We start from the raw sequence: 20,738 nt of genomic DNA, 5'->3' as shown, positions 1-20,738 counted from the left end.
CACTAGTTCACCATGGGACAATGGGGGTTAGCTGGGGTCTGGGCCCTGCCACGGAACGCAGTGACTCTAAGCGCAGCTTTCTAGCAATAGTGGCAGCCCAGGTCTATAAAAATACACAGGTTTGCCCTTTAATTCATGTTTTATTAAATCTGATCAACATCTTAAAAATATACATGTAACAAAATACAACACTCATGACTGACAATAGAAATTCAAGACTTAACGAAAGCAGTTGAGAAAAATGCTTTTTCCTCAGAAATGCTGAATTACCCCAGTTTTTCTTTTCCAGGGGAGTGGAAGGAAGAATACACTTACAATGCTTTTGTTTTTTAAAAGTTTTTGAAGCCCAAGATAGCCAGATGCTCACCTAACCCATTTTGACATATCATAACCTAATTCAGACTTCAGTTTAGAGTGACTTCGAACTCCAAAAAGAACTTCAGTTTATTTTAAAGAAGTTCTGAACTGAAACTGAACATCTTGTGTTCTTCAGCTTCCTCTCGTGAAAACGTTTGACATACATTTTAGTCTCTTCTGAAATAATTTCCGTTTCAAAAATTTTCAAGGATTAAATGTCATTTCCCCTTCAGCATAACTGAAAAACCAGTGTGAACTACAAGAGCGTCACTTGGAATGGTTCTAAAAACAGGACTGTGAAGACTGACCTAATTATTCAAATTATATTCAAGTTTACATTATTGAAGTTACAATCACAGAAAAATGCTCCTGAACATGAGTACAAAAATGTATCTGAAATGCTGGAAAACAAGACACATTATGGCTAAATAAACTTCCTGAGGCAATAATTTTGAGTATTCACATGATGTTACCCCTATGCCACTACCAAAATGGGGGATGGGGTATTGCTTTTTATTTTCTATATATAGAAAATATGCATTTGAAATGAGGGTAAAATGAAGTCCCCTTTCCACAGAATATTTACAGTACGTATACAAGTTGTAAACTTTATTTTAATCTTTACACTGCTTTATTCAATTATGTATTTGTAATTTTATATGTGCAAAATATTTTTTTCCACATGCCTTATATAGTTCAGGAAATTAAATTTAGTCTCAACCACAAAGTATGATCTAGGAAACTATAGCTGTTCAGCTGCTTTTCTTAACTTCCTGCAATTGACTGACCAGAGAAATTAAAGAACAGACTTTAAATTAAAGAACAGATTTGGTGAATCCTTAAAAAGTCATAGGAAAAATTCATGAATCTAAAGGACTCGTTGTTAAATTTAAAATTCCATTCCAATGAAACAATGGTAGTGGCTGCAGTGCAAGCATTTTGATGTTATGTTGAGTAATTTTGGAGTGTTTGGCTTGTACGATTACTCATTTCAGATTCCTGTCTTCTGGACTACTTTAGCATTCATGCAGTCAAGCTACTGCATGTGCAATCAGACTTTGCAGTAACAAATGACACAGGTTCCAATTTGTAGTAATGTAGCATGGGAGTAGGTAGGCTTCAAGTGTCAGTCTTGCATAATTGGTGCCGGTATAGAATTTACAAGCACAATGCTCTAGTTGAAATTGTGAATTTTAAGGATTTTAAAAACAGTAGGCAATTGTGAATAGTTCTTACTCTGTTTAGAGATCAACCGTCTTTTTTTCCTGATGATTTAAAAGGCAAAATTAAACGCATTTTCTTCTGTTGGGTAATGCGGTTCTAAATTGAAGTCAATTACTTGAAATCCCATCCTTCACTGAAAAGAACAAAAATAAGATTAACAGTTATTAATCGAGCTCATACCACTATTCCCAAGTTGATAAGAACACTTTTATTAGAACCAGACCACTGCTCCTGGCCATTTCTTCTGAAAGCAAGCAGAGCTCTTTCTTTCAGAGATGCCCACCTTTACTATTGCTTAAATTTATGAATTTTCTTCTTTAAAAAAAAGACCATTCAACAGAAATTTGTTTGCCTAATACCTGCCTAATTTGATTCCTTTACAATTGGCATACCTGCTTTTCAACTGCTTGCGAACGTCCTTTAAGCACAACTAATCATTGACTTAATCAAAATTATTTCCAGTTATTTCAAAATGTTACCTGATTCTACATTGTATTCAGAAAACACATTAGCAATCAGAGCCAGTGTATATCTTATTAACCATGCTTTAAACACGTATTTTGATAGTTTTATGTCAGGATAAATAATATAAAATTTTGGAGTAACAACATTCAGAGTTCCCAAGGGAGTTCCTATGCTATGGAATTCAGTGCCTTCTGTCTCAATGGGCAGAATCAAAGGCACTCCTAGTTTCACACTGCTCACATCAGATCAATGTGCTCCCACTGACTTCAATGTCCCACTGACTTAAGAGAAACCGGTTGTACTTTGTCATCTCTTTAAAAACATATATATTAATAAGAACTACAGATGACTTACCTGAGCACTGAAGCATTTTCCAGTCCTGCTGAAGCCGGTCTTTTAATATTTTTATTTTATGTACTTTTTCTTGGGTAGGAGGTACGTAAGCTCCAGAGTGAGACACAGAAGCACCTGCTAGTGCTTTGGCTACATTTTGAATTAGATTTAAGTCTGTGTCCTGTTTAAGAAGAAAATGGAAAATACCCTTTCAATACAAACTTTCTTCATTCTAGTAATACCTGACAGAGTTTCAAACCAGCTTTTCTAAGTTGGAGAGTTACTGGGGAACAGCTTAAAATAAAATCGTGTAGTGAATTATTCACTGTTTCCCAATAAAGAACTAGAAAGCACAAAAGCAACCAGAAATTACTGTTTCACAGGACACACAGAGAAACTGTGTTATAGTCACAAGATGCTGCATAGACAGAGAGCGTAAGCTGACTTCAAGAGATGAAACAAGTTCACAGAAGACATGCTCACTGGCACTTAACATGGAAAGGGAAGCTAATCTACAAACTGAGGCAAACTGTCACAACAGTGTCTATTCTGTACAGACATAACCACGAGTTCAGGCCTTGCATTTATGCCTCAGCTTCTCAATCACACAGGCTGCCTACACCTTGGTGTTTGTCTGTGTCTGCCTTTCTTCTCCGGCCAGAGAGGAACTTGGACTGTTTCTGTAATGAGCTCAGAGGTACCAACCAGCCAGTATTTTCAACTGAGCAGCTCGAGGCAGTACACAGCAGCCATGCTGCTGCTTGATTTGGGTTCTGCACTGCTCACTTTGAAGTACCATGGCTCAGCACCACTTCTTACCTCAATCACTGCAAGAATTCGAGATTCTGCTAGTCCTTGTAGTAAACCAAAAAGAAGAGAAATTCCACTTATTCCGATGCTCCTGTTTGGTCCAACAGCTATTACTATCAAATCGGGTTGATAACTATATGCTACAGGAAGAATGAATCCAAGTACAGCAGAAAAGAAGTCACTCCTGTCAGCATCCTTTAACAGCAATGAGAAACAGTTTAGCACAAATGTAAAGCCCCAAATTCCCAGAGAGGATAAAAAAACATAACATGCACCTCAAAAAGCTTTTTTTCCTTTCTTTTTTTTTTTTTTTGCATGGTAACTCTGCCTTCTTGAAGATAAAATACAGTAGCCATCGAACATTTCCTCAAACCTATGCGTTCTAATACACCCTAAAGGTCTGTTAAGGAGTAGCACCATGGAAAGGTCAAAAAAGGAAATATGTTCAAAGGTCCAAATTAGAGAGAGCAGTAATTCTCAGTGCCATTTTATGAATTTGTAAATATATTCTGTTATAAAAAAGTTTTTATCTTATGTTGTTTCCAGAAAGTGAATCTTACCTCTTTCCAGTTCAGAGAAATAAAATGTTTAGAGCTCATCGTTCCAGATTGTTCTTTCTCGCAAATATTTATCACAAGTACATTTCTGTAATCAAAAGCCACATCTCAGTACTTCACCAACAACTTCCAGTGAGATAAAAATATCTCCCTTCTTCCATCGTTCCTTAAATACTAAGTCATATCTCAAGAGCAAATAATTATTTGCATTATTATGTGCTATCATGTAAGCACCAATTAAAATTGAAATCATACCTTTTTCAAGATATTAAAAAATACTTTTAAAAAGTATTAAAGACTACAAGCAATCACTTTTAAAAAGAAGAGGAATTGGCAAAAAAAGATATAGATAAATAAAGATGACTGTCAATAAAGAATTCAGCACAAGCACACCCAACTCTGAAATTACACAGCACATATTTTAATGTATATGAAGAACCAAGTTATTTTGCTTTTTTGTTCTCAGACCCTACCCTTATGCTAAGCATCAGCACCATAACTGTGTGCTAGGTTTTTGTTGCAAAACTCATGGTTTTGGCTTTCCATCTGATCTCTTTATTTGAGACCAACTGAACTTTTCCTTTTTGTGCTTTTTCTTTGGGGTGGAAGTGTTGCTTGTTATGTTTTTTTTTTTCATCTGAAGCAGCAAATGAAAAGTCTATGAGAGAGACAGGCATGGGATTTTTAAAGAAGCAGATGACACAACATCAGAAAGAGGGAAGTTTAAGGACTGTGGCTTTGCAGCACACTATCTGCCATGTCCTAATGCTATGCTGGGTCATAATTTAAACTGCTGTATGTTAAATGCCTGTTACCATTCCCTCTCATAATCTCCACGTTTTCAGAAACCATAATGCTGAAACACTAAGACAAAACAAACAACAAACACGTAGTTTGCAACATATGCAAACTGTTTATTAGTAAGTTTTGAATATAAAATGTACTAAGCTGATTCTATAGTGTCATACACCCACTTAGTGATGTGTAGATGGCTATACAAGATTTGAGGCATGGAAGAAATGGGTCTGGTTTTATTAGGGCTTCTTTAAATTATTAAAAAAGTGAATCTAGATAATTCAGTTAGGACTACTGTATTTTTGCTCTTGAAAAGGAACAGAAGCAGTTCATGATATCATTGGAATTTTATTAGATTTATTGTATTTGTGAAAGTTGCTTATTTGCTGCGTGATTTTATTCCTTCCTTATTTTACTTCTCTTTACAACTACTAGTCACATCCTTGTTCTCTTTTCCTAAAGAAGGCAATTTTTAAAAGATAACAAATGAAAAAAAAAAAAAAACACCATGAATTACAGCATGATTTATATGGGTATTCCCAGACTGATTTAATTTGACTGTACACATTTACAGGAGTATCTCCAACAGGGACATAATCCACATGTGAAATCAATGTTGCTTAGCTGAAAACTGTCAACAGTGAATTTCACATTCTCCTTTTTGCTGAATGGATAGAGCTGTATGTTTAACTAAGAGGTTCCTGCACAGAGCTTGACTCCTGATTTAATTAATACAGACTAAGAAAATGCTCATAGAGCATTCATCCTGGGAGATGGTGGAGTCACCGTCCCTGGGGGTGTTTAAGGAAATGTTGGACATGGTATTTAAGGACACAGTTTAGTGGGTAATACTGCTGGTAGTGGAAAGTTGGACCTGATGATCTTGCTGATCTTTTCCAACCTTAATGATTCTATGATTCTACGTGCCTCTTGCAATTACTGCAGGGCTAAAACAGATCCTGATCAATCCAATCGTGTGGTTCACAAGCAGGTAAATTTAGACCAAAGTCTGTATATCTGTAATAGCATATCTCATATTGGTGATTTTAGTTTGATCATACATGCTTTCATGCTATCAGTGATTTTAATATCATTTATATTTCTCTCATATCTCAACTTACCACTTTAAAATTCCCTTTTAAATACTTGCCTTCTTTATTACTTTGTACTTTCAATATTACATTTTCAGTAAAAATCCAAATTGTGATTGATATAGAAGGATTATACTTTAAACCTGCTATTAAAACTCACATAGCATCATTTAGAGATAGAAGTTTGTCCTAGAGATATATTTTGGGATTCTTTGTATTTTGTTTCAGGTTAAACTTGAATGAAAATCAGCTCATGACTGATTCCTTAGTGCAGATTTCATCAAACATATGGACACTTACGAACATTTACAGAACTTAAGGGATTTGACTCCTTAAAGTAAAGAGAAACCTCACCCATCTTCTGTGTTTGGTATGATCTGCATGTCTCCAACAAATACGCAAAGCACTCTGTAGAACACAAAGGAAAATCATGTATACGTATATTTACATCTGCAAGTAATTTTTTTTTTCCCCAATTAGTGCAATTTATTTAAAGAGTTTACATGTAGATTAGACATAAAACAGAATGTACATTGTTTCTGAATTTGGTTCATTAGAAGTAAAAAGAAAACAAATTTATGAGCTCAAGGGAACTCTCCCACCAGTCCTATGGGTAGGAAAAAAAAAAAACAAAAAGCCCTCAGGGCAAATAGAGTTGAAATCTGGCAAAGAAAACAAGACAGAAACAACAGTCATCCTTAAAAATGTTTTGCCTTTGGTAACATGAGGTTTTTGCTGGCATATACAACACTGTCTGTACAGCCGATTGAAAATGCTAAGCACATGGAGAAGTTATTTGTTCCAAAATTAAGCTTTTCAAAGGCAACTTTCCATGTTTCATACCCTTTTATCTTACTTTAACACTTTGCCTAAGGGTACCAAATGCAAAAGATTCAAATTCACCTTTGAAATCCATAATGAACAGAGTATCTTAGTGCTACACCAACTGAAGCAGAAGCTGTGGGTGAATCCACAATTCCATTGCATACCTGCAAAATACATTTGTTATTCAGAAATAATTAATGCTGCAGAAGATCACGCTATTCCTTATTTCTCGCAACTGTAATTTTACTCAGTTAATATGTATCACTCAAACAAAGCTGTGTGAAAGGGATCCTGAGGTTAAGAGGTTAGTAATTCATTTTCAACAAATAGGCCATATTTGATCATTATGCCAAGAGCTGTTGTATTATTTCAGAAGTATGGTGCTATGCTGAAAAGCTACTGCAGAAAAAAGCTTTTGCAGGGGAAGGTCATCTTTACTGTTTCTCTCATTAGTCTGTGGATTGGACACACTCACTTGGCCAGTAGGCAAACTATACCTGAAAAACAGACAAGGAAAAGGAGGCTATCCCTGAACTCTGACTCTTCCTTTAACCTACACAAGCTATTCCTTTCTGGAACCACAATGACAGTATTATTCCATCAACCTTGAAGTGTTCATTTGCATTCCGTAGTGCTTTGAACTCTACATGGAAGGTAAGCAAAAAGATAATGCATGCTCTCCCTCTTTGTATCTGTCATCACAACGAGCTCAGCTTTGCATCTGCAACTCATGACAAGTTCTATTTCCTTTTACCGGTAATTTTTCGCATCTATTTATAGACTCTCCTAGAGACATGTGCAGAAATTTGTCCCTGAAATTTACAGTCATGACTAACAACAGCAGGAAGAAGGCCTATAAGAAAGAGGCCATTCTGACAGGTAAGTCTTCCTCACTGGCTTAATACTTTAAAGAGGGTTTGTCATTCAGAGAAAGACTGACTTATTACGACATAATAAAAATCTTGTATTTTTTTTTAACTTCAATTTTTTTTCTCTCTGTTTCTCAAAATATTTAAATATAAATACAAACTTGCAACCTCTAAGCCTGCCTTATCTTCCTTCCTGACCCTGCAAGAATCAGAGTACTGAATTGGAATTACTCTGTTTAGAGTCATAGCACACACTGGTGTTGTAAACCATACCATCAAAGTGATCAGGGGGAAGGGGCAGGAAAACAAATGACAGAGTAAATTACTGTGTATATATAATGGTAGGGGTGTACAGCTTTGTGTAGAATGGCATCTTAAAATCCAGGGTGATGCAGAAGTAAACTCTCTTCTAAAGACTGAAGGCAAAACTTTGTGCATTCAGACAGGAAAAAAATTGAGATCTCTTGCTCTGCTTTCTTGCTGCTGCTCACTGGTGAGCAGCCTTCTGCCTCCAGCAAACTGGAAGAGTGAACTCTTCCAGGGCTCACCTGTACATGTCTGAAAACGATGAGAAAGTTCTTTCTGTCTCATAAGTTGTGACTGCAGCAAAGCTGGACAATATCTTGGCCCAAAGATAATTAGAACAATGTTTTGAGGTTAACAACTATTCCTAAATGCTTTCTCATGTTGCATACTCACTCCTGCTATCTAGCATGGTCAGCATGATGTTAGTGGGGTTATGAATTACATAGTAACTAACATCCAGATGACAGTGTAGAAGCAGGAATCAGAGGAATACACCCCCTCCTCCAGTCCCCAGGATTAAGCAAATTATCATTACCTCCTTCTTTAGTATTTTATCTAGGATGGCCAACATACTGCCAAGAGAGTGCGAGGTTTTGTCTTCTTTCACAAGGTCTGCATAAAAGTCACTGTAAAATAAATTATATGGAGAAAAAGTAGCTTAGGGGAAATAATGCTTTTGAAGAGGACACTGTCTAACAGTACTTTGCAGTTACTGCTAACAGGGTACACTTTGTACAGATGCTGCTTCACATTCAGTCTCAAAGACCTAGCAGGAAGATGACAACACTCTTGCCTGACAATCTCAAGCTCCCTAAACCTGTTTCCATTCTGCATTGGAAAGAAAACAAAAAATGCCTGATGATACTCATGAAATAGAATTCTGTCAGAATTAGACTTACTAAGTTAAAAATAAAAATAAAAATTGAGCTTCTCAAATAAGACCAGTCTGGTGGTCGTTTTTTTCAGCTAAAAGTGAACACAGAGCTTTAAGGAGTCTTCCTAACAAAACCTCTTTTTATATGAACACATTCGCACTGTTCTCTCTTGAAATAATTTTCTCTCAACTATTCTGATTAGTTTTATAAAGGACTTTAAGGATATGATTGGTAACGAACACCGATTTCTTCATTTTTCAAAGTAATTCTGGTTATGACTGAAGAGACTGAGGCCAGAAACACCATGGCAGAGACAAAACTAGACGACAGTCTGTACCAAGACCTCTCATCCTTACACTCATGCTGGAAATTAAATAAATAGTACCAACCTGGCAAGAGCTTCTACTTCATTTTTGTCCATTTCCTTCACCACGCAAACAGGTGTTGGGAGCGAGTATGCTGAAGCTTTTGACTGAGTTGTTGCTGTTCTGATGGGAGGCACTGGAAATAGAATATTTCTCATGTGCAATTCCAGAAATCTTTCTACTTTGGCAGCTTCGTTGTTGTTATTTATCTTATCCTCATGGTCTGCAGAGGGATTTGTGTTAGTCTTCTTTGGTAAGTGTGATTTGGTGCTCAAATTATGCAAAAATGATGTGTCTAGAGGGAAAAAAAAAAGAAAAAAGAAAAAAGAAAAAAGAAGGGTTTCACATGTATTTCTTTTGGAGCAGGGTGTTAATATTTACTTACATTTATTTACAAAACAAGGTACACCTATGCTCAAAGTGTGCATACTTACTTCCATGCACTAACTACAATGTTTCCTGCCACAGATGTTTTTTTTTCAACAATGCTACATTTCTTTTTAATGTAAGGACAGGTCACAGACAATAATAATAAATCTTACCTCCATTTTCCTCTCCAGACAGAAAACAGCATACTCAAACAAAGATATTAAAGCACTACTTTTTGGAGTGATGTTTGACAGCTTCATCAGTTAACAAAATTCATTTATTTTTTTTTCAGACCAGTTGAGGGCTCGGCCCGGTATGAAGCCCCACAGTGCTTCACCAGTCATTAGACAAATCACTGGTAGTTCAATTCATTTAAACCAGAGAAAATAATCATTTTGGATTTCTGTATGATTTAATTTACCAATCACATTTAATTACCTTCATACATCAACCATTTCCAGTAGGGTTTGTGTGCTGCTCTCACATTCTGAATAGATTCAATAGCACTAAAAGAGAAACAGGTTTTACAGTATCAGCAGCGATGAAAGTACAGGAAACACAATTTAGCTCAATGGAAAACAAAACACATAACTGAAAATGAACAAGATCTGGTCTATTCCAAAAACACAGAACAGAAAATTAAAGAGAATGAGAGTTGATAGCCAGATTTTCTGGAAAGATTAGATTCAAGAGTCATATAAAGAAAGTGAAGAACATGTGCAGTTATGTGCCTTTTAAGTAAATGCATTTACACATACTGAGTGAAATCCTGACTGCTGCTGGATGAAGCACAGCTGTCCCTGACTTCAGGAGAAGCAGGATTTTGTGTCTTTCTCTGCTCTGTCAGAGATTTTATCTTCTCATCAGAGATTACAGAATGTACAGATGTAGTTAAATTCACCCAAAAGCTAAACTACCTGTTCAGAAATACTGAAAGGGGGGCAGAAAACAAGTAAATCACATTCCTTGCTGTTCTTGAACTCTTTTTTTACTACCACTGTTAGCACTACAGGCAAAGGGCCCTTTTAAGCTACCTGTCATACAAACATAATTCACGTCACGGGAATTCCGGGACATATTCCGTATAGGTGGAGATTATCTGTAAGGTGTTCAGGTGCTGGACTGATATAATGGGTGAATAAGTGATCAACTCTTTATTATCTAGGATGATAGCAACCTGGTATATTATAATTCATAGAAGAGAAAAAAAAAGAGGTGCTCCAAGTACTATGGGATGCACTGGGAGCATCAAGTGGTCCTGGAGTCTGAAGAACTAATCTCTGAAATTACATACTTTCCAAAATACTGGGTGTTACTAACTGGCATTGCCTTGATTACAGCAGGACTGTCTCAGCACTGAGAAAGATCTCTGCAGGGTAACAAGGCCCAAGGATAAATAGCATAAAATTATGTATGTCATTAAGAACTTCTTGAAACTCGAAATCATTTCAGAAACAGAAGTATGCAAAACTGCATCTTGGATGACTTTCTCAGAAAGCAAGTTATTCAAAGCAGAAAATTATGTATTATAAAGCATCATATAAAACCTTGTGTCAGCAAAGTGTTCAAAGCATGCATATTTTCAGTCTCGTTGATAAACACATGGGCTAGTCTAAAATTATTCACATGCTTACCTTAGGCAAGGGGCCATCTCTCCAGTTACTTGAGGTATAGGATCTCTAAGCAAAGTTTTTACAGTCATGCAGACTGATTCAGACAAGGACTTCAGGTGGTATCCACCCTAGAAAAGAAGTATTTTGTGCCACATAAGGAACAAGTAGTTGTGAAATCTGAAACTCATCACAGGAAATAAATAAACTTTCGAAATATATCTGAATTCACATAAATGAAGATTATATGCAAAGACATTTAAGTCATTTGCATAATGAAAATTACAAAGAGGCTACTTGCTGGACCACGGGCATCCCATGACTCAACTCACTTTATCATGGTTCAATTTTGTAAAACAGATGCCCTGAAAACCCTAACAAAATATTTTCTTGCACTCATCTCCACAGCTTGCCACTTTCTACAATTCTTATGGAAGACTTCTTAGAAGATAAATATTATTGCTGTCCTCTAAAATGTCTGCACGAGGGAAATCTCCCACAGCCTGACACTTCTAAGATATGCCTGTCCTGATGATTTGTCAGAAAGTGGAGAAGAACTGAAGATAGATTTAAGACTGCTGAATTGAAGACGATAGACTGCTTCCTGCATACCACTTGCAGAGCCGTCACATCATCTGTATCATGAGGGGGTGCTTATCTGCACTTCAGCTAGCAGACAGAAGTACCTATAATAACCTGCTGAAGAAAAGGATGACAGAAGACAAGTCAAGCAAAGCAGAGGTCAAGTTAATCAATTCCTAAACAATTCAGTCTTGGAGACCTTGCTGGCAGTAATGAATGCACAAAGTTATTTACCTGAAAAGTTAACATTTTTCTAACATGCAAAAGGGGAGTAGAAATGTAGATCTCAAAATGAGGAAACTGTTTTTTTAAAAAAAGAGCTCTTCAAAAAGATCTCCTGCTTTTTTTGATTAAAAACATCTAAGCAAGTTTAGCAAGAGCTCTGTTAACAAGTAAGAGAATATTTATGTTAAAGGTTTTTTAAACTCCTTCTGGAATAAGACAAAATTGCAGAAAAATTGGTAATGCAGTTTATTCACTAAATACATTTTAATACGCTGGGGATTGTCCAGAGCAGCAGACTACAGTCACTGCATACAAGAACTGAACACATCTGTTAAGGATGTGGTTTTGGAACAATGACCATATGCTCCATTTCAGTGTTTTAAGTTTTAAAAAAATCAACTCTTAGGCATCAGAAGAAATGCGTTGTCAAATCTTTGCCATTTTTGTACTCCTGTTTCTCAAAGAGATATAAAAAGAAGCAATGACTTTGTTAAGTTTCAAGTCTTTACCTCTAAGATGACACATAGCTTTCCATTAGCTAGCTGCATTAGGAGATGGGTAAGGTGGGCAAAAACCTCAGGAGTGGCATTCATCTGACCCTAAATCAAAGAAAATATTTGTAAGAGATGAAACCTTGAATCAAAAACATTGGTGAAAAAAAACAAAACAGACAATCTGAAATACATGAGACTGAGTCAGAATACTGGAACACTCACTTCTGATTGTATTTAACAAAATGCTGAACCAACTGCTTTAAAGAAAGGTGCAAAAAATGATGCAGTAGTTATGCCTGAATAATTTGTCTTTACATGTCTCATGGTATTTAATGAGTTGGGGTCAGCTTAAATACTCATACATGTATTTTTAGCTTGGTCATAAGTGAATTTCACCTAGCAGTCACTGGACATTGAGGATGCAGGAATATTTTACAAACACCTTTATGATTGACAACACAACCCACAGCAAGTTACTTACTTCAGGGTCTCCAATTCCTGAATCATATCCAGAGGAAACAAGAACCAGTTCAGGATCAAACTGTAATAAAACAGAGATAGCTGTTAACACATTCTTTTGTATTTTGCATTGGATTTCAACCAAACCACATTCAGCTATTATTTCAGCCAGACCGTAAATTATTTCAGTCAGACCATAAACACAAATACTCTACTTGAATTAAAAAGTAACATTACCCATTTAGACTGTTTTCATTCTTGATGGAAAAGTTGCAGAGCTTTGTACTGAATATTTCAACACTAATGTTTCGTAAACATTATTATGTTGATCAGGACATCATTCGTACCAGTAGAAATTACATATTAACTGTGCTACTGGCAAGTACTGCAAGATACTTTCTACAAGATATTCAATGGTGCTTATGAAATAGCCTTTGGTTTTGCTATTCGAAAAACAGAGCAGTAAAAAAGTACCTCAAAAGCCATTGGAAGCAACACATGAAAAAATGCAGCAAGGTAATCTGAATTTCCCATCCCAACCTGCAAAATGTGAGAAATATAGGTCAGATCTTCCTGGTGGAATAACAGATTTTTCTGAGGTTCTTCATGACTTTAGGGAAAGATAGTATCAAAAGTTAAAGATTAGGCAACCATATGAGATAGAGTAAAACAAACTCCACGTATTTTAAGTGCATACACATCCAGCATTTTTAGTCTTAAGTATGAGCTTCAGTTCTGTGCTGAACAAAGATGGATCTTCTGAAACACTTTTTGATTTGATAGGTAAGATATTGGAGAAAGAAATAATGTGCATGTCTGTCTCTCCCTCATTTAAAAATAAATAAATAATCAAATTCTGAGCCATGTTTCTCTGCAGACATTCCACCGACAGAAATGAGGTACACTGTGCTATAACATCTGCCAACCAAGCGAAGCAGTGCATTTCTCATAAAGCATTAACTAATGCATGAGAAATAAAGCTATTGCATTTGCTTTATTGTGTTGTAAGCAACATTTACCTTATTCCAAGGCAAATTGATATTAAAGCCTTTTCCTTTTCCCAGACCTACAGCATCATAATCAGATTCTTTGAGTGATGGCCAGAATTCTTGATGTTCATAGCGATGCCAGGAAAAATACAAAACACTGAAAGATACAAGAAACAGATTTAACTTGACAAAAAGGTTCCACGACTGACCTTATGTCCTGAACTTAGCCTAATTACTGAGTGAAAGCATGAAGACAGAATCAGCCTTTGCCCTTTTTTCTCTAACAGTCCTGGCCTGGACTGCAGAAGTTGGTACAGGAGATCCTATATCAAAATTAACCTATGATAATCACTAGAATGTCTTGTATGCACTCCCTTCAGATCAAAGACAGGACATTTTCAGAAGAGCAGACTTGTTTATAGAACCTAATTCTGTTTTTTTTTTTTTTTTTTTTTTTTTTCAGAAAACAGTACAAAACTCATCTGTTTTACCCAAATACTACCTGAATATTTACACTGAGAGATTCCTGAATAGAAAGAATGGAGATACTACCTAAATACTCATATGGAGAGATATCACTACTGGCAAACTAAGATAGCCATAATGCTCATTTTGTGTTTGTTATTCTTTACAGTAAGATAAATTGAAATATTTCTGTCAGGTTTTTCCCTCTACTTGATAACAAGTAAAAAACAACAGTCACTAAAATAGCAAGAACAATATTTTATAAGATTCTAGTTTTAGAAAGATAAGGAATCTTACTCTACAGAAGCAAGCAATATTTAACTGGCTAACATAAAGAATGAAATATCCTTCAAACCTTGGATCCTCTTCAAATATATACTGAGTTCCTTGCCCGTGGTGCACATCCCAGTCAACAATGAGGATTCTACAAAGATCAGTAAAATAAAACATTCAGCAGAAGCAGAGCACTTAGATCTAAAGGAAATGCAGATGAATAAATACGTTTTTATAACCCAAAAGGTATGTGACACACAGAAAGGTCTAAACATTAATCTAAAAAGGTATCATGTCAAATGGTTATCTAAATGCCATAACTGAATGAAAAGCTTCTTTAGGGTCAATGCACCTACCTCTGTAGACTGTATTTCAATTTTGCATATTCTGCTGCAATAGCAACATTGTTGAATAAACAGAACCCGTTAGCTGCATTCCTCTGACTGTGGTGACCTGGAGGTCTAAAACAAAGTTTTATACCATTACTCACAACAAAGGCAATTTTGGTAAGAAGTAAAGACTTGCTCATATTTTTTACCTTACTAATGCCATTCCATTGCACACTTTTCCTAACATCACAGAGTCCACTAGTTGCAAAGTTGCTCCTACTGCTAGTCTGGCACAGCGGTAGGTGTTCTGAAAAAGAGAATCTCATGGTTAGCATCAATCTGTTTTAGACTAATCACAAATGACGTGCTTTGCACCCCAACAGGAAATAGACATAATTCTACCCTACAGAAGTTGTAAGCAGATAGTTAAAAGCAGAATTTTACAACACAAGTTCCAATGTGTTCTCTACTAGGTTCATCTGTGATGGTCATATCCTTTAAAAGGATGTTCTCGCCAGAGGAGGTAAGAAACATGAGATGTATATACTGAACTGACTGGTTCTACTGAATTAACATGGCATCTCTGAAAATAAGGAACAAAATCTTACAGAAGCAAACCAGAAAAGACTTCCCCTCCATTACCCAGCACAGCATTTAAGAGTGACTGTTATTAAAATGCAATTTGCAGGCCACTAATGGCTTACAGTGATGTAGTTAAGTAACAAAGTGAAAAAACTTGAGTAGTGTGCTATACTGGTATGATACAATTACAGAATAGATGACAGAACACTTAACCAGTTTAAATTACAGCATTACACTAAACTGGAAAGACATTACAATAATGTCATAAATACATGCAAATATATTTAGATGGCAAAAAAAAACTATTGCCAACGTTCCCCTACTTAGAAAACTGCCACACAGATGCCACAATACAAATACGTGCAACTCCCAATTGGGGAAGTAGCTTAATTTACACACCGGATGAAAGAAAAAGGCATCATAATTCCCAGACACTCTTTTCAGTTCCTCTTCGTCCATTGTCTGTGTGCTTTTTGCAACTTCCAAGTGTTCTGAACTGCAGAGGAGAGAGAGAATAACACAACACTTAATTAAGCAAATCGACTTATAGCTTTAAATGCAAAATGTAATGAAAACAGAACATATGTTAAAAGGGGCTTGTCTGTGAGACTTTACACATCCAATACCCTGGAACGCCAGTTGCAGGATACAGCGAAGAGAATTGGGAGCACCATGAAAGCAAGAGTTCTTGGATGCCATAAGAATATGACAATTATTATTCTTCCTTTTCCAGTGGCAAAAGGGCTTAGTCTTGTTAGCACAAAAAGGCTGCTTATTCACTATGCAGTGATCTGTTTTGCAATGCATGCTACATAAAAATGCCATCCCAATAAGAACTAAATTAGGATTCTGGCATTCATCAGCACATGAATTATGACTCTAGTCCTCCTCCGTTCATGAAAAACAGATTATCTGAATGAATCCCTTATCAGGTGTGTACTAACTCCTTTTTTCAGTAGTTCAAGAGTGCAGTAAGTACTAAGGCACTAGAACCAACATTCCACCAAATCTCTGTCACTGCTCTCTTGCTGTTGTGTAGTGAGCTGGAAATGGAGGCTGACAGCATCGACTCTCCGATGTGTCCTAAGCCAGGATTACAATGACCATAGATGCTTTCCCCTACGTGGAACACCAAAGCAAGCAGAATTTCACAACAAAGTGAGACAAACACTAGTGCTGCCTAATGGAAAGTAAGCTAAACAATGGCTATAAAATGAAGGTGTTAACAGGAATAAACCAGTATGAACCTGAGTGTCTGTGTAATTATTAGTTTAACTTTATCATCAGCCTCATACCTCACTGTGAATGCAAGCAAAACATTTTTGTAGGAGCTATATACCTGTCTCAACCTGAAAGCGCTTTAAAAAGGAAAGAGGTCTATTATCTTTGGCTTGCCTATGGAAACCAAAACAAGACTTTTGTGAATTTATTTGTCCCATGTAATCTAGAAGAAACAACTAAACTGGGTACAGTCATCAACTCTCTTCAGTACCCAATCAGCAACATACATACTATGAAAATAAATTATATCGGTACACAGCACTAACTGCATTCTAACAAGTATATTAGGAGGAAAATTGTGCTCTGGAATCTGCTTCCCCTCCTTCCTTGGGAGCCGCTTTTAAGGGAAGGCTCTCACTCTTGGCTACGCTGTAGTTGTGTTGAGTAGTTCTATCTGTGACCAGCCCTGAACCCCACTGATCTGGACTTGGACCCTGACCTCCTTAACATCAGGCCTGCCATACCACCCTGAACTTATCAAGCAATCTAAACCCTTGGCTGAATCTGGTTACCATCACATCTTTGGGGAAAAGAGATGGTTGTCATCCTTCTAAATAAATGTCACTTTTTTTTTTTTTTTAAAAAAGTTCTGTTCCAATTTTTATTAGAAGCTTACTTTTAATACTATATATAAAACAGCATTCATTGCTCAAGAATACAGACTGAGAATGGGGATTTAGCAGAACAGCAGATTTGCACTTCAGCACCTAAACCATACATATACACATATTGTTTGTACAACTCTAAGTCTGACACATTGCCATTGAAATTACTGAAAGTCACTGAGTTTTACAGCAGACTTCCATTTTCAAATGAAGCAAAATATGATCTGGTGATCTGGAGGTAGACATGGCAATTGTTATTTCATTGGATTAACCTGAATGGTGATGAAAATAAATTTCAGACCTGTGAACTAACAGGATCTCCTCTTCAGTTCCTTCTCTGGAAGGCACATGGACACATCTTTCCACAAGATGGTAAAACTGAAGCTGCTTATAGGAGGCTGACAGTCTTTCTGGCACTTCGATATCACAGATAGGACTAGAAATAAGTGATAATCATATTACTATAGCACTATATCAGCACAGCTTACAAGTATTAATAACAATGCCTAACTTTTAACTTCCCATTGTGAGAAGATTCAGTATCTTCAGAGGGATGTGTAAGAGTAAAAAAAAAAAAAAAAGTTAAAAAAAAATAATTCTTTAAATATTTTTCAGCTTGGAATTGCGTTAAAAATAATAATATAAAATCTCATATAAAAAGAAGCACGATAGCATTTTTTGCTTCTTCTCTCATCACTTAAAGTAGCATTGGCTACTATAGACACAAGAACACTGAAATGAAAATGTACTGTAGGTTACAGTGAAGGTCAACCGAGGAGAAATGGGTTTGGGAGAGAAGATAACAGCAGACTTCTACTTCAAGCACAACACAAGTACTGGTCTCATCCACATAAATATAACCAAACAGCACATATACATTTCTAACTGAATTTAATCAAAAGGTTTCAGATAAGTAGGTATATCTGTATATTTTTTTTTCCTTGAATTCAATTATATTCAGCTTTGTAAGCAATTTAATTAGCTTAAAATACTTTTATTTTGGAGATACTTTATTTATGGGTTTACTCAGATGCTTGAAGCTAAAGACTTGTCTTATTAAGGCCTCCTGGACTGGATGGCTACAGCTTCTCACATCCAACTTCAGATTAATATTATGGCATCTGGATACAAAATAAGAATTTTTAAAAAAAGTTTTTCTACAAAAGGATAGACTTTCAGTTTACTAGGAAAATGACAGTATATCTATCACTACTTTTCATAATACATTTACAAAGAATTCATTCACTTGATATTTCTCTTAGAAGGCCTAATAAGAATCTATTCATAAGAAGGACAGGACGTTATTGACTTACTCATCCCAAAGCAGTTTATGACTGGTCATTTCCTCATCATAAATCAATGCTGTTCCTGAAGCCATTGCTATAGATAGAACAAAACAAAAATCCCCAGATGCATATTTCAGGCTTGAAACAAACGTACAATAAAACAAGCTTAATATCGTAATAATAAGTGAGAACACGTGATAATAAGTGAGAATGTAATAAGTGAGAACACATGTACACAGCGTATCTGCTTGTATGAGGATTTTGCACTTTGACTTTGTAAGTACAAAGTGAAATCAAAGAAAATCCTTTACGAGGAACCCCGACAAGACTGGGTGGTGAGGCAAGAGTGCAAAACCTGATGGCAGGGATCTGGATGCTGGCCTCGCACAGGCAGGATTCCCGATTATCCAAACACTCAGAGCCTCAGCAGAGGTGTTTCTGGTGCAGGTGAGGGGTTGCACAAGCTCTCCAAGCCCCACTCGCCCAGGCTATGGACCTTTTGAAGGCTGCAGAGGAGCTGAGGTCAGGCCTGTGCATGCCTTCTCCCAGGCGTTACGTGGGGATAGTCACCTGTCAGGGCTGACATGAAACAAAACAGGCATTTGTGAAAACTTCAGGTATAAAGCCACGGAGTAACACGATTACATACACCGTAGATCCCACAATACAGCGATTTACCGTGTTTAAAGCTTCTTTCAAAAAACAAACAAAAAAACATTAGAGGGATTTATTTAAGAAAACAATGAAAACCAGATGCAGAGAAAGAGGGCTCAGACCGCAGCACCACCTCACCGCAGCCCAGGAGCAGCCGGCGGCTCTGCCAGCCCAGCTCTGCGAGCCCGCTGGGCCCCTCGCCACCTCCCTCCCTCCCTCCCTCTTTCCCCGCCTCCCTCCTTCCCTCCCTCCGTGTGGGGAAGCCCGGCCACCCCACACGGCCTCCAGCAGCCCCCGGAGCCCCGCAGGCAGCTCCCCGGCCCCCAACAGGGCGGCCCCGGCCTCCCCGCACACACCGGCCGCAGCTCCCCGGGCACCGCGGCTCCGGCGGCTTCGGGGCGGGCCGAGGGCAGCCCCCGCCTCGGAGGCGCCGGAAGATTTGCTAAGAAACGCCCCAGCCCTAAAAGGGGTTTGCTTTATGGTTTGCTGCCGCTATACGCGGCGCTGGTGTAGAACAGGAGACCTTAAAACGTGTAAAATGACAGATTTGCCCCGAGGCTGCTTTGCTTTGCCAGAGCTCCGTAAAGTAGGTCTGACAGGTCGAACAATACTTCCATGCCAAACATCGTTCAACTACACGTATTATTAAGTTTTTAGTACATTAACAAGTAGGAGAGCAAATAAACAAACAAAGCAGGGCTTCCTCTCAAGTAAAGGGGAATAAATATACAAGTAACCCTCGAGCTAACACAATTATTCCTCTGTTTTTACATAGTAACAAGAGTCCACCCCTCCGTAATTCAGACTACAGTCGCAGGCTGGCTGAGGCTGGAAGGGACCTCTGAATATCCGCGATGTTTCTCTGGCACCTTTTAAATGGGTCGCTCACTGCGGGGCCTGCACGTTGTGCTGACGTGAACCCCATCAGACGCCCCTCTGGAGCAGCTGGCGTGTGTAAGCAGTGACAGAGCTCTTTAAATATTTACCATTTTTCCAGTGGAGACCATCACAGACTCAGCAGGATCAAATGAGCTGAGCTTCTGAATAACCTACATTTTTCGAAACAGTGACTTCATTATACAATATAATTTGAATATAGCTTTCTACTAGTTTTCTAGTTCATGATAGAAAATCATGGAATCACAGAATATCCCTAGTCAGAAGAGACCCACAAGGACCATGGTGACCAAATCCTGGCTCCACACAGGACCACCCAAAAATCAGACCCTATGTCTGAGAGCACTGTCCAAATACTGAACTCCAGCAGCTCGGTGCTGTGCCCACTGCTCTGGGCAGCCTTTCCTGGTGCCCGACCACCCTCTGGGTGCAGAACCTTTCCCTAACCCCCAGCCTGACCCTCCCCTGTCCCAGCTCCATGCCGTTCCCTCGGGTCCTGTCGCTGTCCCCAGAGAGCAGAGCTCAGCACCTGCCCCTCTGCTCCCCTCGTGAGGGAGCTGCAGGCCGCCATGAGGCCTCCCCTCAGCCTGCTCTGCTCTGGGCTGAGCAAACCCAGGGACCTCAGATGCTCCTCATACGTCTTCACCAGTAGGCCCTTCACCATCTTCATAGCCCTCCTTTGGACACTCTCTGATAGTTTTGTGTCCTTCATAGCACTGAAGATGCTAATCATGTGGCCACTGTAATATTTTGCATTTCTTGAATA

The 20,738-nt window shown here is 37.8% G+C and overlaps 1 protein-coding gene across 2 annotated transcripts; it reads right to left on the bottom strand.

Moving 5' to 3' along the window:
- Window positions 1-120: 120 nt before the first annotated feature.
- Window positions 121-19,529, bottom strand: HDAC10 (histone deacetylase 10). Of its 2 annotated transcripts, XM_068669645.1 has the most exons (22): window positions 19,432-19,529; window positions 18,777-19,000; window positions 18,449-18,515; window positions 17,437-17,571; window positions 15,649-15,745; window positions 14,877-14,974; window positions 14,695-14,799; window positions 14,421-14,489; window positions 13,631-13,757; window positions 13,086-13,151; window positions 12,634-12,693; window positions 12,168-12,257; window positions 10,876-10,982; window positions 9,680-9,747; window positions 8,897-9,167; window positions 8,168-8,258; window positions 6,536-6,621; window positions 5,987-6,040; window positions 3,750-3,834; window positions 3,199-3,384; window positions 2,401-2,560; window positions 121-1,714 (listed from the first exon to the last, which is right to left on the bottom strand). In XM_068669645.1, exons 3-22 carry the CDS (start codon window positions 18,511-18,513, stop codon window positions 1,689-1,691), a joined length of 2,046 nt encoding a protein of 681 aa, XP_068525746.1. In that variant the 5' UTR covers window positions 18,514-18,515; window positions 18,777-19,000; window positions 19,432-19,529; the 3' UTR covers window positions 121-1,688. The 2 variants fall into 2 exon arrangements, with proteins under 2 accessions (XP_068525746.1, XP_068525745.1); XM_068669644.1 differs by lacking the exons at window positions 18,777-19,000; window positions 19,432-19,529 and having other exon boundaries at window positions 18,449-18,584.
- Window positions 19,530-20,738: the final 1,209 nt, after the last annotated feature.

Source organism: Anas acuta, chromosome 1 (assembly GCF_963932015.1).
Source record: "Anas acuta chromosome 1, bAnaAcu1.1, whole genome shotgun sequence".
Classification (NCBI taxonomy): Eukaryota; Metazoa; Chordata; class Aves; order Anseriformes; family Anatidae; genus Anas; species Anas acuta.
This window is presented reverse-complemented; position numbering and strand designations above follow the sequence as displayed.

What these genes read in the sequence shown, in the direction of transcription:
- HDAC10 (XM_068669645.1), bottom strand. Translation starts at nt 18,513, where the DNA reads ATGGCTTCAGGAACAGCATTGATTTATGATGAGGAAATGACCAGTCAT. An exon ending in AGCTATGTGTCATCTTAGAG is followed by an intron (nt 10,983 to 12,167) that starts GTAAAGACTTGA and finishes CTTCTTTTCTAG; the next exon opens with GGTGGATACCACCTGAAGTC. An exon ending in GAATTCTTGCAGTGATTGAG is followed by an intron (nt 2,561 to 3,198) that starts GTAAGAAGTGGT and finishes CTTCTTAAACAG; the next exon opens with GACACAGACTTAAATCTAAT.